Source organism: Peromyscus californicus, unplaced genomic scaffold (genome assembly GCF_007827085.1).
Source record: "Peromyscus californicus insignis strain IS unplaced genomic scaffold, ASM782708v3 Scaffold_20__1_contigs__length_68692818, whole genome shotgun sequence".
NCBI classification, from domain to species: domain Eukaryota; kingdom Metazoa; phylum Chordata; class Mammalia; order Rodentia; family Cricetidae; genus Peromyscus; species Peromyscus californicus.
In genome coordinates this window covers 2,620,521-2,640,121 of record NW_026294503.1, presented here as the reverse complement: position 1 = coordinate 2,640,121, position 19,601 = coordinate 2,620,521, and the positions used below count along the sequence as shown (strand labels likewise).

The following is a 19,601-nucleotide window of genomic DNA, read 5'->3' as shown; positions in this document are numbered from 1 at the left end:
AATTAAAAATTAAAGCTGGCTTTGGAGTTGAAGCATGGCTCTCTCCTTCTCTACCCCAAGCATGCTTGTTAAAGGAAAATGCAAAATCTAGGTATCATATCAGAAGAGCCACTTGATATGGGACAGAAGAAAAACCAAAATTAAGGGACTAGTCTATTGCTACTAATCTCATGATACTTTGGTTTTATTTTTGACTCTTTAAAACTTTTCTTAAGGTATGAATTTTATGTCAAAATTTATGAGATTAATATACATATATATTTAAACTTTTTTCATGCTATTAATGGTCAGATAGAGTACTAATTAATTCTAGGCTCCATCTAGCTTCCTGTGCTTGATCTTGGGTTTGATTCTCTATCAGTTTTCTGCAGGGAACTATGTTCACACCTAACAGAGACCTTTGAAGTCTCCAGATGGATGGTATGGCCTTACAATGATGATTCCACATGGACTGTGATAATGCCATTAAGCTGACAAACACCACTCAAAGATTGGCTTTGGACTACAACCTGCTCAGGACAATTTTGAGATGGCTAGCTGAGATGATTCAGTCTCACAGCCTTGAGACAAGCCCTGCACTTTCCCATTATGCAGAGACTGGACAACAAATGATATAGCTACCTTTCCCAGGACTTGATAACAAATCCAAAATTTTCTTTTCAAAATCTCCTAAAGATGCCTTCACCCCCAGACAGCAGGAAGTAAATTTAAGAACACAATGCTTACATTCCCAAGAAGTAGGGTGAGTGGGTTTTGGTCCTTCAAAGGGTTATGGATATTTGTCATTGTTTAGGGTGGTTTATTACAAGTTGTTATTGGTCATAGTCAGAAAAAATCTAAACAAAGGAGATTAGATTCAGGGTTCTTGTTTTGAAAAGAGAGAAAGAGAATATAGATACAATAAGATAAAAGGTAGATTATTGAACCTACTCTGAAAAGAAAAAATAGAGAATATGGATATTATAAGACAAAAAGGTAGATTATTGAATCCACTTTTAAAAAGCAGCTACTAGTTTTAAATATTTTGCATTGGATTTGATTTTTTATTGTATACAAATTTCATATATTGATACAAATTTGAGATTAATTTTGTTAGAAAATACTGTACATATATTTTTAATCTTGATCAAGGTATTGTACTTATACAGCTCATTTAACAATGTAATACAAATTTCTAGTCTTTGAAAGTTATTATTACCAACTATTTAGGATAATAAACAAATGCAGGTTAGTGGTTAGTCACCTATTACAATTGAACTTGTAGTCAGGTTAGGTATGTTTTCAAGGTCAAACAGAGATATAATTTAGATAGATAGGTCATCTTCAAACACTTCAGAGATCTACAGAATATGGCATTTAAGATGTTTTAATAACATAGATTTTTTTTTATGACAATGAGACATGTCTATTCCTGGCAGCACTAATCTACTTCAGAGAAGATGATGGGCATCATAGAAACTCCTTATGGAGTTTACTTTCTTTGTGGCAAAAGTTAACTTCTGGACAAGAAAATGCCCTTGCCTTGACTGCTGTCCAAATTGGACAAGCAGGACCCAAATAAAGGACTGCTGAACCTTGCCAGGACAAGGTAGGAAGGCCCTTCAGAGTATCCTGCTTCACAGAAAAGTCTGTCAGATATTCTAGGCCTGTAGGCTAAAGATGGATGCCCCAACGTTGCACTCAGGCTGAGGAGCTGGTGAGGTAAGAGGTGGTGGCTGTGCCTTTCTGTGCTTCTCTAATCTTTCAGCTTTCACTCTGATATCTGGCTCCAGGTTTTTATTATAAGACCAATTAGGATTTGTACAACACTCTTTTTTTTTTTTTTTTTTTTTGGTTTTTCGAGACAGGGTTTCTCTGTGTAGCTTTGCGCCTTTCCTGGGACTCACTTGGTAGTCCAGGCTGGCCTCGAACTCACAGAGATCCGCCTGGCTCTGCCTCCCGAGTGCTGGGATTAAAGGCGTGCACCACCACCGCCTGGCACAACACTCATTTTTATTTGTGGTTTTGTTCTGGAGTTGGAGGTTGAACCTAGGGCCTTGTATATGCCCAACTCACTTTCCTTTCAATATATAATTCATGCATTAGTGATCTTTTAAAATTCTTGATGTTTTCCTGGCCCTGCACACACACATGTGCTGTGGCACCCTTGCCCACCCCCCCTCGAGCTCACATGTACACAGTAATGTCATTTTAAACATCAGCACTGGGAAGGCCTGTTGAAACTACCCCACCCACCTTCCGTTCTCCTCATTCCTACACCAAATTCAGTTTTTCTGTTTCAGCAAAAAGCATCTTGAGAAGTGGTTTTGTTTTGTTTTTTTTTTTTTTTTTCAACTTATCAGACTCTAAATGGACTCAACTTGTCTTCCTTCACACAGGTTCCTTATTTTCCTCCTAACTTTATCCTCCAGGAAGTCATTCCCAGCCCACCACTAGAACCCTCACTGTCTACTCCCAGGGCAGTCAGTGACTGCTAGCGTATGCATGATGCTCTGAGGTGAACTTTTTCTTCTCCTTCATCCCAACCTAAGTGTGAGTCATCTGAAAGCCAGACCAGGTCATTTGCTCTCCCCGCTTCTCACATAAGCAAGTGCCTGGCTGGACCCGTTCCTTTTGCTGAGTCGGGTTCACTGTCCTTCTCTACGGGTTTGTCCAGTGAATGCTAACCACCACATGCTTCCCAGACCACTTGTGCTCTGGTGATGATAGACGCAGGAGGAAGTCCAGGAAGAAGGCAGCACAAAGTCGCTGTTTACTTACTCCTCTAGTCTTCTAGTGAGGTCATCTAAGGCATTCCTCTCAAGACAACTACTGACTTGCCTCCCTTGCCCTTCTCTCTCTAGGACTATGGGTTTGCGGTGGTTTGAATGAAAATGGCTCGCCTAGGCTCCAGCGGCTCCTGGTTTTATCAGATTATAAATGCATGCACTTCTGGAGACACCCTATAATTTCACTCATCTAAAGAAGCAATGAGGAGGGAGTTTCTTGGCTCTTTGAGTTGTAACTTGAGAGTCACCACAATCATATAGACATTAATGATAAGGAAGCCTGTATCCCTATTTCCCTGGGATTCTCTCCTTCTCTTAACTCTGTATTTAAAATCTATGTTAAAATGGTCTTTTGATCAATTGTAAGTCTTCTTTGAGAAGCTTACACCTAGGCTCTTGACTGTGCTTTACAGAAACTCCTAGAATATCTGTTCCCTGGTAAGTGTTGCCTGGACGAGTGGAGACTGATTTCTACAGAGAAAACATCAAGAGAAAGTCTGTTCTCTTTACACCTTTGGAGTCACCAGGATTGTGAGGTAAATGCCTTTACTTACGCAACTGTCTCATGGCCCTGAGTTGACATTTTAATGACTCAGTTTTTGTAGTTGTCATTGTCCTCTCACTTCTGAACTGTCCGAGGTAGATCTTGAACAGATGAAGCAGGTATACAGCTGTGGACTACTGTTTCTTGTTCACAGAACTGGGTTGATACTCATTTTGACTAACTTTCACTTCAGACACAAGGTTCGAACCGCTAAGAAAACCTTGCACAATTCTTCATTTAAGAATATTCTAATAAAAGCAAGCAAACTAATTTGTATAGTTGTGAGAAAGTGTATGTGTATGTATTTTAAGGCTAAATAGCATACAAACAAATGAATGTGTAAGGGGTCAAATTACAATGGGTTTGGGGCTGTTGGGGTGGGGAGAAGGACTCAAGAAAGAAAGAGAGAGAAGGGAAGAAAGAAGGAAAGAGAGAGAGAAAGAAAAGGAAAGAAGGAAGGAAGGAAGGAAAGAAGGAAGGAAATTCTCTCTTCTTTTTCCTAGCACCATAACTAGTGGTTGGTTTCCCAGGTTACCCAACAGGACACCTGGTGCTCTAAATTTGGTGCCGTGAAAGATCACTGCAGTGAATATTTTCTGTCATTCGACTGTAATTATTGTGCTCGTACACAATCAAAATCAACCAGAATTCCCAGAAGTATCTCAACTGCTCTAAGCTACAAATGTCAAATTGGCTTGGTGGCTCGGGAAACATTAATAATAATAACTAATAATTATAAGCAGACTAGAGAGGGAAGTGTGGGCAGTTAGTTATACTTCAAACGGATTTACAAGATGATTGGCCTGTATCCTTGAGAAATCCAGAGAAATGAGTCAAATCTCAAGTGGGCCAGCGCCCCTCCTCAGCTGAGCAGGTCTTGGGCGGGGAAAGTCTCTTCTCTAGCTCTGGTAGCACCGCCTCTTTCTCCGTTCTGGCTGTGCGCTCTAAGGCTGCCTCTCTCCGCTAGTCCCTGCAGCGCCTGACCCCGCCCACCCTCCGGGCCCCGCTCGGCCCCGCCCACCCCTCCGGGCCCCGCTCGGCCGGGCTCACTCTTTCCCCGCTGCCCCGCCCACTCTCTCCATGCCGCGCTTGGCCCCGCCCATTCCCTCCGGTCCGCTCTCGGCCCCGCCCACTCTCTCCGGGCCGCGCTCTGCCCGGCTCAATCTTTCCGGGCTGCGCTCGGCTCCGCCCACTCTCTCCCTGATGCTCTCGGCCCCGCCCACCCCTCCGGGCCCCGCTCGGCCCGGCTCACTCTTTCCCGACAGCGCTCGGCCCCGCCCCCTCTCTCCCGGCCGCGCTCGGCCCCGCCCCCTCTCTCCGGGCCTCGTTCGGCCCCGCCCACCCTCCGCTGGCTCATCTTCCCAGCGGCTCCAAGCGCAGGCCGCGGCCGAGGGGCGGGGCGGCCGGGAGGAACCGCGTCCAGGAGCGGGAGGGAGATCCGCCGCGGAGTGACGGGAAAGTTGGTCCGAGTTCCCGGGACTTTCCCGGTGTGCTCCCCCGCGTTCGGCCGGCTGCTCCCAGGCTGCTTTCCTCCCTGCCGCCTCACGGTCTACTCGGCCCCTCTTTCTGCCGCCGGCCGCCATGGAGCAGCCGCCGGCGCCCAAGAGGTAACGACGGCGGGAGCGGGATGAGGACGGAAGCCGCGGGGCGGGGGCGGCTAGGCCAGGCCTGCCGCGACCCTGTCCCCGCCTGCCGGGCGCCGAGCAGAGCCTGGCCCAGTCGCCCACGGCCCGGCCGCGTCCTTCCGTGAGGCCCGGGGCCCCGAGGGGACGGCTCGCGGCAAGTTGAGTGGCCAGCGCTGGGCTCCCCGCAGATCGTGGGGTTAGGAGGGTTGGAGAGGCAAATTCTCGAAGCCTGGAGACTTAGGACGAGGACATCAGTGCACGCTTTTCCTTCCTTCTCTTTTTTTGGTCAAGTGATTTTAATATAATAACCCTTCACCTTGAGAAGATGGATTGATTATTTACAGTTTAAGGAATTAAATATATTAATAGTCACGCAGAATGCAAAACATTATGGGCATGCTGCAATGACAGGTGTTTCTCTCCCCCTCAAGTTCTAAAGAATTTATGGAGACAGGACAGGAGGAATGTTAAGTCAGAACCCCTCCCTCATGGTTTTGCATGTAAAAATAGTGGTACTTTGGTATGCTGTGTATTGTTTATGTTTAATCTTGGACATATTGGTTGCATATGTGTACAGCATGTTTGAACTAATAATTTCAGTGATCTTAGGAAGCTAAGTAAATGCCCACTGATAAAAGTTCATAATGTGTACTCCCTCTGCCCCAAGAATGAATCAGTTAATTGTTTGATGTTGGATAAGACATTTAACCTCACTTTTTCATTTTTAATTTATGCAACTCTCTCTAAGAAAGTGTTGTGGTGAAGATTAAAGACTTCATGTGCTTTGATAGCTAGAGATCTTTAAATGGAAACTGTTTGGCTCAGGAGCATGAAATAATTAAAAAAGGTAGGGACTTTGAGAATGGTTGTGAATTGTGTGATTAGATATGTGAGCCTTGGGGCCTGGAAACCATCTGTTCACGTGCCAAAAAGGGAGGTTGTGAACAGGTTCTCAGAAGGGGCAGGCTACCGTCAGAGTCCTGGGAGCAGGTCAGTTGATGGATTGTCTCTAGCATGTTGGTGGTGTTTGTCGTCTAGTATTCACTGGGCACTCCCCTCCCCTCAGTGACAGAAGAAAATCTGAAACTTATTTTTTCTTTCTGCTTTAGAAGGGCAGTAAGGGGGGGATGTCTGAGACCATGGCGTAGGCCAACTTGAATGACTGAATCGAAGTAGAACCTCTTTATTGATTAGCTCTACTGTAGGTTATCAATTTCATTATGGCTGTAAGATAATACATGTACTTGATGAGACATCAGTGAACCTGGACAATCAGAAGTTGTGGGTAATAATTCCATAGTGATTTATACTTTACAAAGCAGTGGTTACAAATAAAACAGACTTATTTTTAACTTTAAATTTCTTCAGAGACTCATCGTTTTAATCTAGAAATGCAATTCTTTTAGCTCTTTTCCCCGCTCCTCTCCTGTGTTGCCCAGTTTGGCCTTGAATGCCTGGGTTTAAGAGCTCCTGCCTTGGACTTAGGAGTAGCCGAGACTAGAAGGATAGTTCTTGCTCAGGAAAGCAAATTTTGAAAAACATTACATTTTGTTTGTTTAGTGTCTCTGCCTCCCACCCGTGTGTGTGTGTGTGTGTGTGTGTGTGTGTGTGAGTGTGTGTGTGTGTGCGCGCGTGCGTGCGTGTGCGCGTGCTCGTGTGCTCGCACACTCTTGTGCATGGAAGCCCATGTCTTGTGTGGAAGTGAGGACAACTTGGGGGAGTTGTTTCTCGCTTTCACCGTGTGCATCCCGGGGCTCAAACTCAGGTGATCTGGCTTGGTGGCAAGTACCTCTACCTGCTGGGTTATTTTGCTGTCCTACCAGAAAGGCATTTCTAAAAAGCAAAAGATATGGGATACTAATCTTTTTATTTTTATTTTTTTTTTTTTTGGTTTTTCGAGACAGGGTTTCTCTGTGTAGCTTTGCGCCTTTCCTGGAACTCACTTGGTAGCCCAGGCTGGCCTCGAACTCACAGAGATCCACCTGGCTCTGCCTCCCGAGTGCTGGGATTAAAGGCGTGCGCCACCACCGCCCGGCCGGGATACTAATCTTTTATATCTTAGGATCTCAGTGTTTTTCATAGCATTTTCAAATTCATAATATTTATCCTCACACCAGCTCTGTGGAGCAGATTGGATTACAGAAAAGTCTTATTTTATAGATGAAGATACAGCACGTTTGCCAAACAGGAGCCTGGGAGTTACGGACAGTAAATTTCTGGGTTGCTCTTCTGATCTTTGTTGTCTAACAATAAAGTGTATCTACCGTTTTTGAGATTGTATTGTTGCCGGGAATACATTGTGACTTAACATTGGGGCTTTTCCCCTGAGACTCATTAGGTTATTTTTTTCTGTGTAAGTGTCTGTGTACTTGTACGAAGTGATGTAGAAGGCTTATGTACCTCATCTGCATGGTCGGCCATTGACTGATGTTGTTTTTTACTCCTGTCCTCGTTTGCTCCCAAATAAGTCATACCGGAGGCTTATTCTTAATTATAAATGTCTAGCTTTAGTTTGGCTTGTTTCTTGCCAGCTTTTCTTAAATTATCCCATCTACCTTTTGTCTCTGGGCTTTTACCTTTCTCTGTTTCTGTATTTCTTTTCTTTCCTTCTTATTCCATGTCTGGCTGTGTGGCTGGGGTATTGGCCCCTTCTTTTCTCAATCCTTGATCTCTCCTTCCAGATTTCTTCTTCTATATATTCTCTCTGCCTGCCAGCTAGCCCTGCCTATCCTTTTTCCTGCTTTGCTATTGGCTGTTCAGCTCTTTAAGACCATCAGGTGTTTTAGACAGGTACAATAACACAGCTTCACAGAGTTAAACAAATGCAACATAAAAGAATGCAATACGTCTTTGCATCATTAAACAAATGTTCCACAGTGTAAACAAATGTAACACATCTTAAAATAATATTCTACAACAGACTGAAACATTATTATGTGATGTGGTTGGTACATACCCTCCTTTAGTTAGTTATTTTGAAAAATATAGTTCTAAATTTAAATGACTTCACTTGTAAAATATATCATGGGAATTAAATGGGCTCATATGTAAAAGCACTTAGTGAAGTGTTTCATGTATGTTTGGTACTGTGTTATTGTTAGCTTGTAGTTTACTCATAAATGACGCTCAGAGAGGTTAAGGAACTTGGTTAAGTAAGAGCACCATAATCCTGAGTCTGATGGTCTGCAAAGGTGCTTATGCCTTTATTATGTAGAGTGGTACTTTTTATAATTCTGTAATGTAGTGATCATTTTTTCTGCAGCTTTTTGGACCCTCTGCCCACTTTTTTTAGTCTCAGTAAGAATGCCATATATCCTTTCTGCCTGGAGCAGCACTACCTTAACATTCAGATGTATTTTCATGTGGTATGTTTGTTACCCTTGTCCAAGCCCATATGATCAGTTGCTGCTGCTCAGCTGGCATTTTGATTTTTTCATGTGAGCCTTTATTATTTCATCTAGTTTGCCATTAGGTCCTACCAACATTTCCACAAAAAAGTTTGTGGATTATTTTTTTCTCTCCACTTCTCATTTGTAAGATGACTTCTGTATTTCAAAGTGACGTGCCACACTTGAATTGCAGTAGTGCCTCCTAACTGGCCAATTGTGTGTTGTACTTTTCAGAAACTGTTTAACAGTGGAGACATTTAATAGCTGAAGGGCTGTGTTTGGGGTAGTGGGAGGGCATGGGGCTGCTTCTAGACCCTTGCCCCTTGCTGTCTTGCAGATCCAGTACTCCATAGAACAGCTTGCTTTAGTTGGTCCTACATGTAGCTTCCAGTTTATTTTGCTAAAATATCATTGCAGTCATGCCTTTTCCCTCCATTAGAGATACAGTATCGGGCGAGGTGGGGTGGGGTGGGGTGGTGGGGTGGGTTTTGTCGTGGAGTCCCCAGCTTCTTCTGTTACCAGTGACCAGGTGAATCTGGCCTCGTAGAGCTTTGCTGCTGTTTATTCAGGCTGCAGGCCGTGAGTGCGCCCAGTTTTGTTTTGGTTCATGCTGTTCCTTTAGAAGAGTTTGTGTTAACTGACTGTGGTGGTGCATGCCTGTAATGCTAGTACACAGGCCGAGAAGGGAAGATCACTATAGATTTGAGGCCAGCCTGGGCTATATAGTGAGTACCTGGCTAGCCTGGGCTATAGAGTAAGACACTGTCTCAAAAAATAAAAAAGAAAAATAGAAAAGTTTGTTATTGCTGTTATCATTATCATCATCATTTATCACTTTCTTGTCCATTTTATTCTTCTATCAAGGTCTGCTTCATAAAGTGTCTTCTCTGGGTATTTCTTTCTACCCCGAGATATTTCTCAGGGTTCCTAATGTGATGCTCATTTGATTATGTGCTATATTTAATTACAAAATTTTAGGCATCCAAAACTTAATGAGGACTAATTTGATAAGTATTTAAGCATCAGCACCTAACTTAAGACGTAAAATATTCTGAGTATGTTTGAAGCCCTCCGTGTGTGTGTGTGTGTGTGTGTGTGTGTGTGTGTGTGTGTCTTCTCTGTTGCATCTCCTTCTTACCAGAGGATGGCCACTATTCTGATGTGGGTATTTGATCTTTGCATACATGCCTTTATAAAACATGTAAACATGTTATGTAGCCTTGTCATTGATTTTGGATTTTCCTTCTTTTGCTATCATTCTTCTCTGGGAGCCGGAGAGTCTAGTGTGCAGCCAGGTTTTAGAGTCACAATTCAGGATTCCCAGGCCGTCTTGTACAGCAACTCTCATCCTCAAATTCATGGATTCAGTGTTCTAACAAGTCTTGTGTAGAACAGAGGCACTACATGTAGCTGCCCCTATCATTTATTCCAGGTATCACATGGTTTCTCGATGCCCAGATTTTAAGTGTTGTCATACTGGACTTTAGAAACATGAGAACTTTGGTTGTTGGGAGTATATGTAGTTGTGTATAATTCTTGTCAAAGTGAGGATAGATATCCTTGCAAGAGAGACATGATTTACCAAATGGGTCTTGTTCTTCAGCCATATTTAAGAACGACAGTTATGTAAAATTATAATTAACTGATTGGGGAGTAGTAGAAAAAAGTTGATGTGCAGCAGTGAAGACATTGGGAAAGTAAGTGAGCAAGCTATTGAAGTCTGCGTTCAGGATTGGTGACTTATTTGATTTAAGCTGTAGTTAGTTAAGCTGTAGACATTAAAGAGATGGTAGCAGTGAGTAGTTTGGGGGAAGTAAAGTTGAAGAGTGAAGTAAAAGAATTAGGGATTCAGAGTGTATTTACATAATTGAAAAATGAAAATAATCTTTAGTCAGATATTTCTATTAATGGCTGAAGTTGGAAATTGTTGTATGGACTCAAAAGCAAAGATAAAGAGGAATCAGTGAAAAGTATTCATGGTTTCCTTAGCACGAACTAGCTTGTGATATCTGTGTGCCTGATCCTGGAAGTTAGGAATGTAAATTCATGGCAGAGAAGTCTGAGCGCTGTCAAGACAGTGTGAAGATGTTGTAGTGAGAGAATGGACTTGTCCATCTTCAGAACATATAGGTTCTTGGAATGATGGAAGCGAAATTCTTGTGTCCTGGTGTATAGATTCACCGAGTGAGGGCTAGAGTTGTCTTTGATGAACTTCGAGAACTCTTAAAAAGTAAAGTAGGCAGCTGACTTAGGGAGGAGTTAGGCAAGTTTCCACCAGAATTTAATTTTAGTCTACTCAATTCTAGTTTTTGTGGCATGGGGGAATCAGACCCCAGAGTCTCATCTATACTGGCACGCACTTGTGCTAATCTATACTCACAGACCAGAAATGTTCAATTCTAGAATCAGACAAGTGAATAAAACAGACTTTCCCTTTTGGAGAGGACTGTGACAGTAGAGTATGGAACACTTCCAGGGGAGCAGACTTCAGCTGCACATTGGATAATAGGCAAACCGCGTCTCTAGGTGATTTTGAGTAACGATTTGTTTATCTGTTGTTCTTTAGGAACGAGGCATAGGACTTATAAGTACTGAAGTGTTTGTTAGAAATGTAAAGGAAAAGGTTTGTGTGTGTGTGTGTACCAAACTAGATTGAAATGAGCTTTTCTGAAGTAATCTGTCTTATGTGTTTATTTGTGTGAGTTATAAACACGCACATGTACTTGCACATGTGGGAGACAGTTATTTCCTCCCACTGTGTGGGTCCTGGGAATTGAACTCCGGTTGTCAGGCTTGGGGGCAAGCGCCTTTACCTGCTGAGCCTTCTTTCTGGCTTTTTTTTTTTTTTTGAACTAATCTAAATGTTCATTCTGAAAAGCTTTAATAAATGGTATATGTATTTTAAAGTAAGTTTATAAAATAACAGATTTCCCTAAGGCTCTCTGGTGTTAGGAATCCCTCCTCCATCCCTCTCCCTTCTTCCTCCCCTGTTAAGTTCCTACCCCTCCCAGCACTGTGGCCCACTCTCCCTTCTCCAGAGCTCCTTCCCTCTTCCCTTGTCTACTTTCCTGGCTTCTATGATCACTCCAGTTTGTACACTCAAACCTGAATATCGAGCTAAGATCCATAAAGAAAAGGGAATATGTGGTGTTCATCTTTTTTGGCTCTGTATTACCTTACTCGGTATAATATTTTTCAGTTCTACCCATTTACCTGAAAAATGGTGATTCCATTTTTTTCTTTACAGCTGAATACAACTCCATTGTGTATATATACCACATTTTCATTATTCATCAGTTGATGGACATCTACATATAACACACACACACACACACACACACACACACACACACACACACACATACACACAGTTTAAATGGAGTTACCCCACAGGGAGGATAATGTTCCCCCAGGAACTATAGACTATTCAAAGAAACCCCAGTGCCAGGCAAGGAGTAACTTCTTTTTAGTCGTTGATCAGGGGTCCAAGAGACCCCCTGTGGTAGTCTGAATGTAATTGCCTGCCCCCCATAATCTCATAGGGAGTGGCACTATTAGTAGATGTGGCTTTGTTGAAATGGGTACATCCTTGTTGGAGGAAGAGTGTCACTGTCGGGGTGGGCTTTGAGGGGGCTATCCTCAAGATTATCACTCAGTGTCTGAGACCACATCCTGTTGCCTGCAAGATGTAGGACTCTCAGCATCTTCTCCAGCACCGTGTCTTCCTGCACGCTGCCGTGCTCCCCGTCCTGGTGATAACGGACTGAACCTTTGAACTGTGAGCCACTCCAGCAGTTTTTTTTTTTTTTTTTTAAGCGTTGCCGTGGTCGTGGTGTCTCTCACAGCAATAGAAACCCAAACTAAGACACCTCTCAAACAATATAGGCATTGCCATTGCTCTTGCTTCCTTGCTAGAACTTGAAGGTAAGACCCTATTGCTGAAGGCACCACACCCTCTGGTCACAGGACTTGGAGAAATCAAACTGGTATTGACCTGGAAGCTTCCTTCTGGAGGGCTGGCCCTCACAGGATAGAAGGTGCTATGCAAGCTGCCACAGGAGAAGAGTTGTTAACAGTCCTACACAGCTGTAAAGCCTGAGAACCATGACAATGACCTGTAGACAAGATATCCCTAACAGTGCAATAGTGGCAGTTATATCTTGGGGGTACCAACAACTACCTAATTGGACTTAGCACCTGCTCAGTAGGAGAGAAGTCATGCCTGGTGCTATAAACCTAGCTAAGCACCCCAGGCTGGAGAGGCTATACACCCTAGAGAAGAACCTATTACTATCATTTTCCCAAGTTAATATAATTTCCAAACTCTTTCTAAATACTTATCCTTATAGATAGTTGCCATTTTCACCCCTCACCAAAGAAGCCACATTTTTGCAGCAAGCAGATGGAGGCTGTTACAGAGATTTACAACTGGTCACAGTTGTGGTTCACACTACAGAGGGTAGGTGACTATGGAGTGCTCAGCTTCAAATGGGACATGTTTAATACAACTCCTGCACCTAAGGCTCAGGAAATGTCGTGAAAGGGGACGGAGAGGACCAGATGACAGAGAGGACTGCTGAGAGTGTCTTCTGGACATGATAGCAGGATGCTGTATTATGAACTTTGAGCAGCATGATTACCTGCATAAGGCTTGCATGAGACCATACCTGCTGACATGTCAGCATGGGTGGAGCAAGAGCTCACAAGGCCCCATCCCTAGATGAAAAGTTGTAGATTGTCAAGAGCCACTGATGGAGGGTTTTCCTCAGGAACAAACTCAGTGTTAGGTTGCCCAGCCCTATGAGATCAACCCTAAACACATAAGGGCAACAACTAATTAGATTCATTAGGTTGTTTGTGCATTATATGTGTCTAATATCTATATATAATATATATAATCAATAATAATTACAGAAGAAGAGGTCATAAATTTGAGAGAGGTAATTGGAGGTTGGGGGCGGGAGAGGTAGAAATTATGTAAGTACAATGCACTTACGTATGAAATTCTTGAATTAAAATTAAAAAGTTTAAATTGAATACCTCTTTGGATTGAAAGGGAAAAAATGAATAGTTATAATTTGAAGAATTAAGAAAACTTAGTTTGAAAGAAGTCTGTTTAACTAGAGATGTCACATCAAGTCACCATACATTATGACTTTCAGAATCCATTTTTTGAAACATGAATACAGAGATTCCTCTGCATGTGTGTGTCTGTATCTCAAATAGAGGTTTCATGAAGTATACTGTTCTCCGATTTCTGTTTTCTTGTTTGTTTCATTTAAAAAAGATGGTCTTATACCAAATTATTTTCATGATTCACTAGTGAATTATGATTTATGGTTTGAAAAACCGTGGTTGGTGTGAATTTTAGTGATTATCAGGGACTGACTTCATCACCATCTCAGCGTACTTGGTAGAGATGATGACATTAACAGAGGCCCCCAGACTGGTGCTGCTGCCATGACTTACAGATGCTATGGAAACATCTTTGGAGATTTTAGAAAGGGAAAAGTTGGTGGAGACCGAGGATACTAATATTTAAAATTACTGTTTGGGGAATAATTCTGTGTGCCCAGTTAAAGTATGGGAAATGTGAAATGATGATCTGTGATGTTTGACAGTTCACAAAGAAATATGTGATGTGTGCAGTTTGCTGTGAGGCAAAGGCTCATTTGTCTCCGGGTGTGTGCTGGGAAACACCCAGCCATAGAGATGATGGCCTCAGTTTCTGACTCTGTAACTATGAAGGCTCTTTCCATTTTCCTTCCCAGAGAGAAAATATATGCTCTCTGCTAGATTGTACTTTTGGCTCCAAGCTTCCACTTTGCTGTAGTTTTAGTTGTCGCGTGTGTGTTGGGATTATTCTAGTTTTAAGAGGCCCATAGTTCTTAGAACCAAGAGTCTATATTTAAAACATTTTCTTCTAATAACATTATAGCTTCAAGTTGAATGAATGGAAGCAGCAAATATGGAAAGAGACATGTCTGAAGTTATGTTTACTATGTGTTATGAATTATTAAAGTTCAGATTACTTGGAGTTTTGAAAGTACCTCAAAGATTATATCTTAAAAATTAATTTCAGAGGAAAATGAGGGTTGCCAGAATGATAACTGATAATTAATTGATACATTTAGCATTGCATTGGGTTCTGAATTAGTCTGTGGGATTCCTGTGACATCTTTGTAAAAAGAAGTGAATTGAATAAAATTTCCAGGAATCAGAATGCTGATGCACACAGGTGTATTGGGCTCCAAGGATGGAAAATTTTTGTATTAAAACACAGAATATCCTCTGTCCAGGTCACTTTGGTTCTCTGAAATCATCAGACCGAGCGCACTATAATTAGAAAGGAATGCAAGTTGCCCTTGTTAAGCTTCATTGAGTGATTATATATTTGAGGAAGACAAACTAAAGATAACAGAAAATTTCCTGAATTCTGTCTCTTGAGTCATGTAATATGTTGGTTGTTCCTTCTCCCATTTCTTGTAAAAACTGGTTTTCTTAGTGATCACTCACTGCTTATGGCTTTCAGACTTGGCTTCACTCATATGCTTTTTATTCATACATTTAGTAATTATTTATGATTGCTTTCCAAGTGCCAGCTGCTAAGTATTTTGGCAAATGAAACAGATGAGTTTGCCTGCATATAACATATACTCTAATTGGAGCTTGAGCTCTGGGAGCTGGATGTAGCGCACATACACACAAAGGGCTGGAACCTTCTTAGGGAAGTGGGAGGAGGCTTTTCTGATGGGGTGAGGTGTAGGCTCCAACAGGACATTGAGAAATTCAGTTGGAGGGAAGTGGCGGTGGTGGTGGTGGTGGCGGCGGCGGCGGTGGTGTGGTGGCAGTGGTGGTGGTTGGTGGTGGTGGCGGTGGCGGTGGTGTGGTGGCAGTGGTGGTGGTGGTGGTGGCAGCAGCGGCGGTGGTGTGGTGGCAGTGGTGGTGGTGGTGGCGGTGGCGGTGGTGTGGTGGCAGTGGTGGTGGTGGCGGTGGCGGTAGCGGCAGCGTTGTTGTTGTTGTTGTTGGTGGTGGTGGTGGTGGCGGTGGCAGCACAGTATGTAATTCAGCTAGAGGGAAAGCTGTGAGAATGCCTGAAGGGAGATTGAAATGAGGCCGTTATGGCTGGGCTAGAGGATGGGAAAAAGTGCTTGGGGATGATGTCAGAGACAGGGCCAGAGTCAGTGGCGCCAGTGATGGAAGGAACGTGGATTTTAGCCAGGGTGTTGTGGGCCGCCATTAAAGGTTTAAAGGGGGGTTAAGCAACTTCACATTTTAAAAGACCGTTATGTTTGCCCTGGGTAGACCATGGAGGGTTTATAATAAAAGCACAAGGCTGGAGAGTTGCCTCAGCAGTTAAGAACACTTCATGCTCTTGCAGAGGACCTGAGTTTGGTTCCTAGCACCCACATGGCAGCTCACAACTGTCTGAAACTCCAAGTCTAGGCTATCTGACTCCCTCTTCTGGCCTCTGTAGGCACCAGGCATGCACACAATGTGCATGTATGTATATGCAAGCAAAAACACTCATGAAACATAAGAATGCACACAGAGAAACAGGCTATTGCAATAATTCATGAAACTGGTACAGTCAGTGGAGAGAGGAAGAGAAATGGACAGCTTTCAGTTACATTTTGGATTTAGAAATGAAGTACTATGTGTAGTGAATGAAGCAGGCAGAGTAAACCTTGACTCCTTGTTTGTGTTTGAGCAACTTGGAAGCCGGGTTTGGGGTTGTGGGAAATAAAAGAACAGGGTTGGGTGTAATCTCTGTCTTGGAATTCCACACTGCCAGAAAAATGATTTGTATGAGTCTGAAGTGTGATATTAGGGGATTCCCTCCGAAGAGGAAGCAAGTAGGTAGGCAAAGATGGGCACCAGCTTCGTCTCTTTGCCTCTTTTTTTAACCAGATTGAAGAACAGAAGTGTACCTAACTTGTTTTAGGTGTTCAGATGTGATGGTGACCTGCTGTTGAAAAGTCTCTTCACTGTGGTGTCAAACACTGGCACAAAACAGACATACTGCTTGGTGAACTGATCCAGGACAGACGCAGCTGTAATAACCAGAAGCACTTTTCCCACAAAGAACATTGTCTTGGCATTCACAGATTAACCTGTACTTACGACGGGAACTGCCCCTTTCACCTTTTAGTCCTCTGTCCCTTTTCTCAGTGAAGACTTGAGGTTGTTTGAACTGTAGGTTCTCACAATCTGTTTTTCTGATTGCTTACGCAGGGTCAGTCCAACTGACTGTTTTGTGCTCTGTATTTCCAGCAAATGGGCAGCTGGATCCAGAGATGGATTGGGCTCAAGTTGGATCACTTAGGCATTGTTATAGATGGGGTTTGACATGACCTTAGGAGCCTCTCAATGTCTAATTGTCTCCCAATTTTTTTGGGGGGGGGGCAGCAGCTGCTAATGGTTAGTGTTTATTTCTTTTAATTTATTGGGTGCTGCAAAATGGTGAAAATCTGTCTGGACCATTTTGATTTCATTTGTTACTCAGATTGTACTTATAAGCCATTTCCTCTCACTTTGGTTCCCAGTGGTGTCATTTATGCAGGAACACAGGACAAGTACTTGCTTCTTTCCTGTTACTTTCCCACTTTGAGGTAGTGACTCAGTTCCCTTCTTCTTTCACAAGGGACAAATCTGTCTTTGTCTTAAGTGCCATTGAGGGGAAATGGACTTTTAGCCTTTGCAGTTCCATCCTTTCTCAGTCTTCTCAGGAGACATTTATCCCTGAGGGTCTTTGATGCTGTGACAAAACACTCAGGGCTCATTTAGTGCATTTCCTTTTCCAGATTTGGAGTTAGCCATTTTTCCAAGAAGCTCTAGTTTCTTTTTGGTGAGAAATGGTATATTAAAACCCTAATTCTGGCACTAATTTTAGGTAAGAGAAACCATTAAGTCTTTCAAACTCGGTGGTACATTTTGTCAAAATATGATGGCACTAACAATTTTGAGCTTGTGGTAGTTTGAATAGGAATGGCCCTCATAGGCTCATACATTTGAATGCTTGGTCATTACGGAGTGGCACTATTAGGAGATGTGTCCTTGTTGGAGTAGGTGTGGTCTTTTTGGAGAAATTGTGTCTCTGGGGGTGATCTTTGGAGTTTCAAAAGCTCAAGTAAGGCCCAGTGGCTCTCCCTGCTGCCTGAGGATCCAGATGTAGAACTCTCAGCTCCTTCTCCAGCACCATGTCTCCTACATACCACTGTGCTTCCCATCATGATGACGATGGACTAAACCTCCAAACTATAAGCCAGCCCCAGCCAAATGTTTTCCTTTATAAGAGTTGCTATGGTTATGGTATCTTTTCACGTAACATCTAAATTACATGTATTTCTAAGTTTGAGTTAGAAGTTGGGTATGTATGGACTCATGGTATGTTAGAGACTGTAGACTTTGACTTCATGTCCTTTGTTTACTTTAATCTGAACTCCTGGTTCTCATTTTTACCACCTTTAAATGTTTTAGGTAACTACTTGTAAGTAAAAAGGGTGTAGAAAAAGAAAAGACTCTAAACCAGTAGTACTGTTGGTAAGGTCAGATTTTAGGCTTTAAGTTTTGAATAGAGTTTTAGCTTGCCTTTTCTTCTGTACATAGAAGTATATCTGTGTACATGGAAAATGTAAAGGACTTTAGAGTGCCTACATTTTCAACAGTCATAAAGTTTGGACTACAGAGACTGAAGACATAGTATTGCTTTGAACAAAATTTGTAGTTCATGTGTTTTCCAAGAAATTAAAAAAAGATTCTAAGGAATGGAATCCCTTAGAGAAGTGACCCTGTGTGCTGTTGCTGTGCAGTTGGGTAGCACTGGGGGTCAAGCAGAGCAATGCCTGTTTGTGCAGACTGCAGAAAACAACCCCTGTCTACTCATGACGCCTGTGCACGCACTGAGTCAGAAATGGAACCCTCTGAATGATGCGGATGTTTACTGTTGTCTGAGTGTGAACTTGGCTTGATGGGAAGGTTCTGTTAGAGGGTTGATCTTGGGTGTTATTTCAGTAACATAATTAACATTGGAGGTTTGGGGGAATAAATGAGGAGCAGTATGTATGAGTAGACCCAGGTTTGAAGTGTAAGGAGTGTCTTTGGTGCAGATTATGTGCTCCCCCGATATGGTAGTTCCACAGGAACATCATGGTGGCTGTGGTAAGTTTCATATAGAAGCAGCCACCCCCTCTATTTTTGAGTCAATATCTCTGTAGCCAAGGCTGGCCTTGGACTTGCTGTGTAATGAGAATGACCCTCTGTTGGATTTACAGGGTGCATTTTCAAGTCTGTTTTGTCTGTATTTTCTGGACTTAAAGATTTTGAAAAATGAGTAATCAAGAAAGTGACTGCAGTAAAATGCTTCAGGACAGGGAATATCCAGCTTCATGTAAGTTCCTTACAAGAAATTAAAAAGGAATAATGTCACAGTTGATGGTAAGTAAAAATCATTCTCAGAAAACAAAAACCGGAGTTTGGGGAGAAAGGATAGAGTAGAGTCAAATCTTTTCCCTTCTAGCTCCTTGTCAGAAAACTATAATTTTATAGAAATTTTGGGCAAAGAGCCCAATCTGAGAGGAAATAGAGCTGACAACAATACTTTTATTTAATTAAAATTTTCTTCTGTCATATCTGTTTTCTTAGGTGGTTTAGGAACGTTGTAGTGGTAATAATTAACTTAGTCCCCAGAGTTTAATACATTTTCTAAAAGTAAATGCATTATGAGACTATGAGATTGCATCTGTTCTATCATTGGCACAGCGACAAGCGTGGTGCTTAAGAGCATCAGAGTCAGGTAGGTCTCAGTTCTAATAACCACAGCTCTTCTGTAGTGCCAGGCCGGTTATTTTACTTTCCTGTCTTAGTATATTTGTAAAATGGTGGCTATAATAGTACCTTTTTGGGGGCTACAGGGCAATTAAAGTGTAAGTTGTAAAGTGTATGTCTCTGAAGATAATTTCAAAATGTTTAGAATGTGATTCTAGTATTGCCAGCATCTTTAGGGTATTCATTACCCTCCGAGGGCTTACAAGGACAATTTTCACTTGGGTACATAGAAGTCCAGGGATAAACATTTACTGAAGATTTATAAGTTGTTTAGCTTCTGAAAAGCAAAAATGAGCAGAAAAAGATGACCCCTGGATTTTATTAGTTTGAGGAAAAATGTACTTCCTGTAGTTGACATAGAAAAGATGTTTGATGTTGTAGATTCAAAGTCATATTTATCACTCTGTGTAGCCTAGAGAATGTTTATTGTTAAGGCCTAGCTTTGAGA

General features: G+C 42.4%; 1 protein-coding gene across 3 annotated transcripts in view; it reads left to right on the top strand.

Annotated features, from left to right (window-relative positions):
* Nucleotides 1-4,658: 4,658 nt before the first annotated feature.
* Stk3 (serine/threonine kinase 3) overlaps nucleotides 4,659-19,601 on the top strand; it is a 244,072-nt gene continuing 229,129 nt past the window's right edge. The window contains exon 1 of one of the 3 annotated variants that reach the window (XR_008220441.1): nucleotides 4,659-4,919. Coding sequence is in view for 1 of the 3 variants with exons in the window: in XM_052747606.1 (XP_052603566.1) it covers nucleotides 4,894-4,919 (26 nt within the window). In the remaining 2 variants the exon portion in view is untranslated. The remainder of the gene's footprint in view (nucleotides 4,920-19,601) is intronic. The other 2 variants (XM_052747606.1, XM_052747607.1) reach the window with 2 other exon arrangements.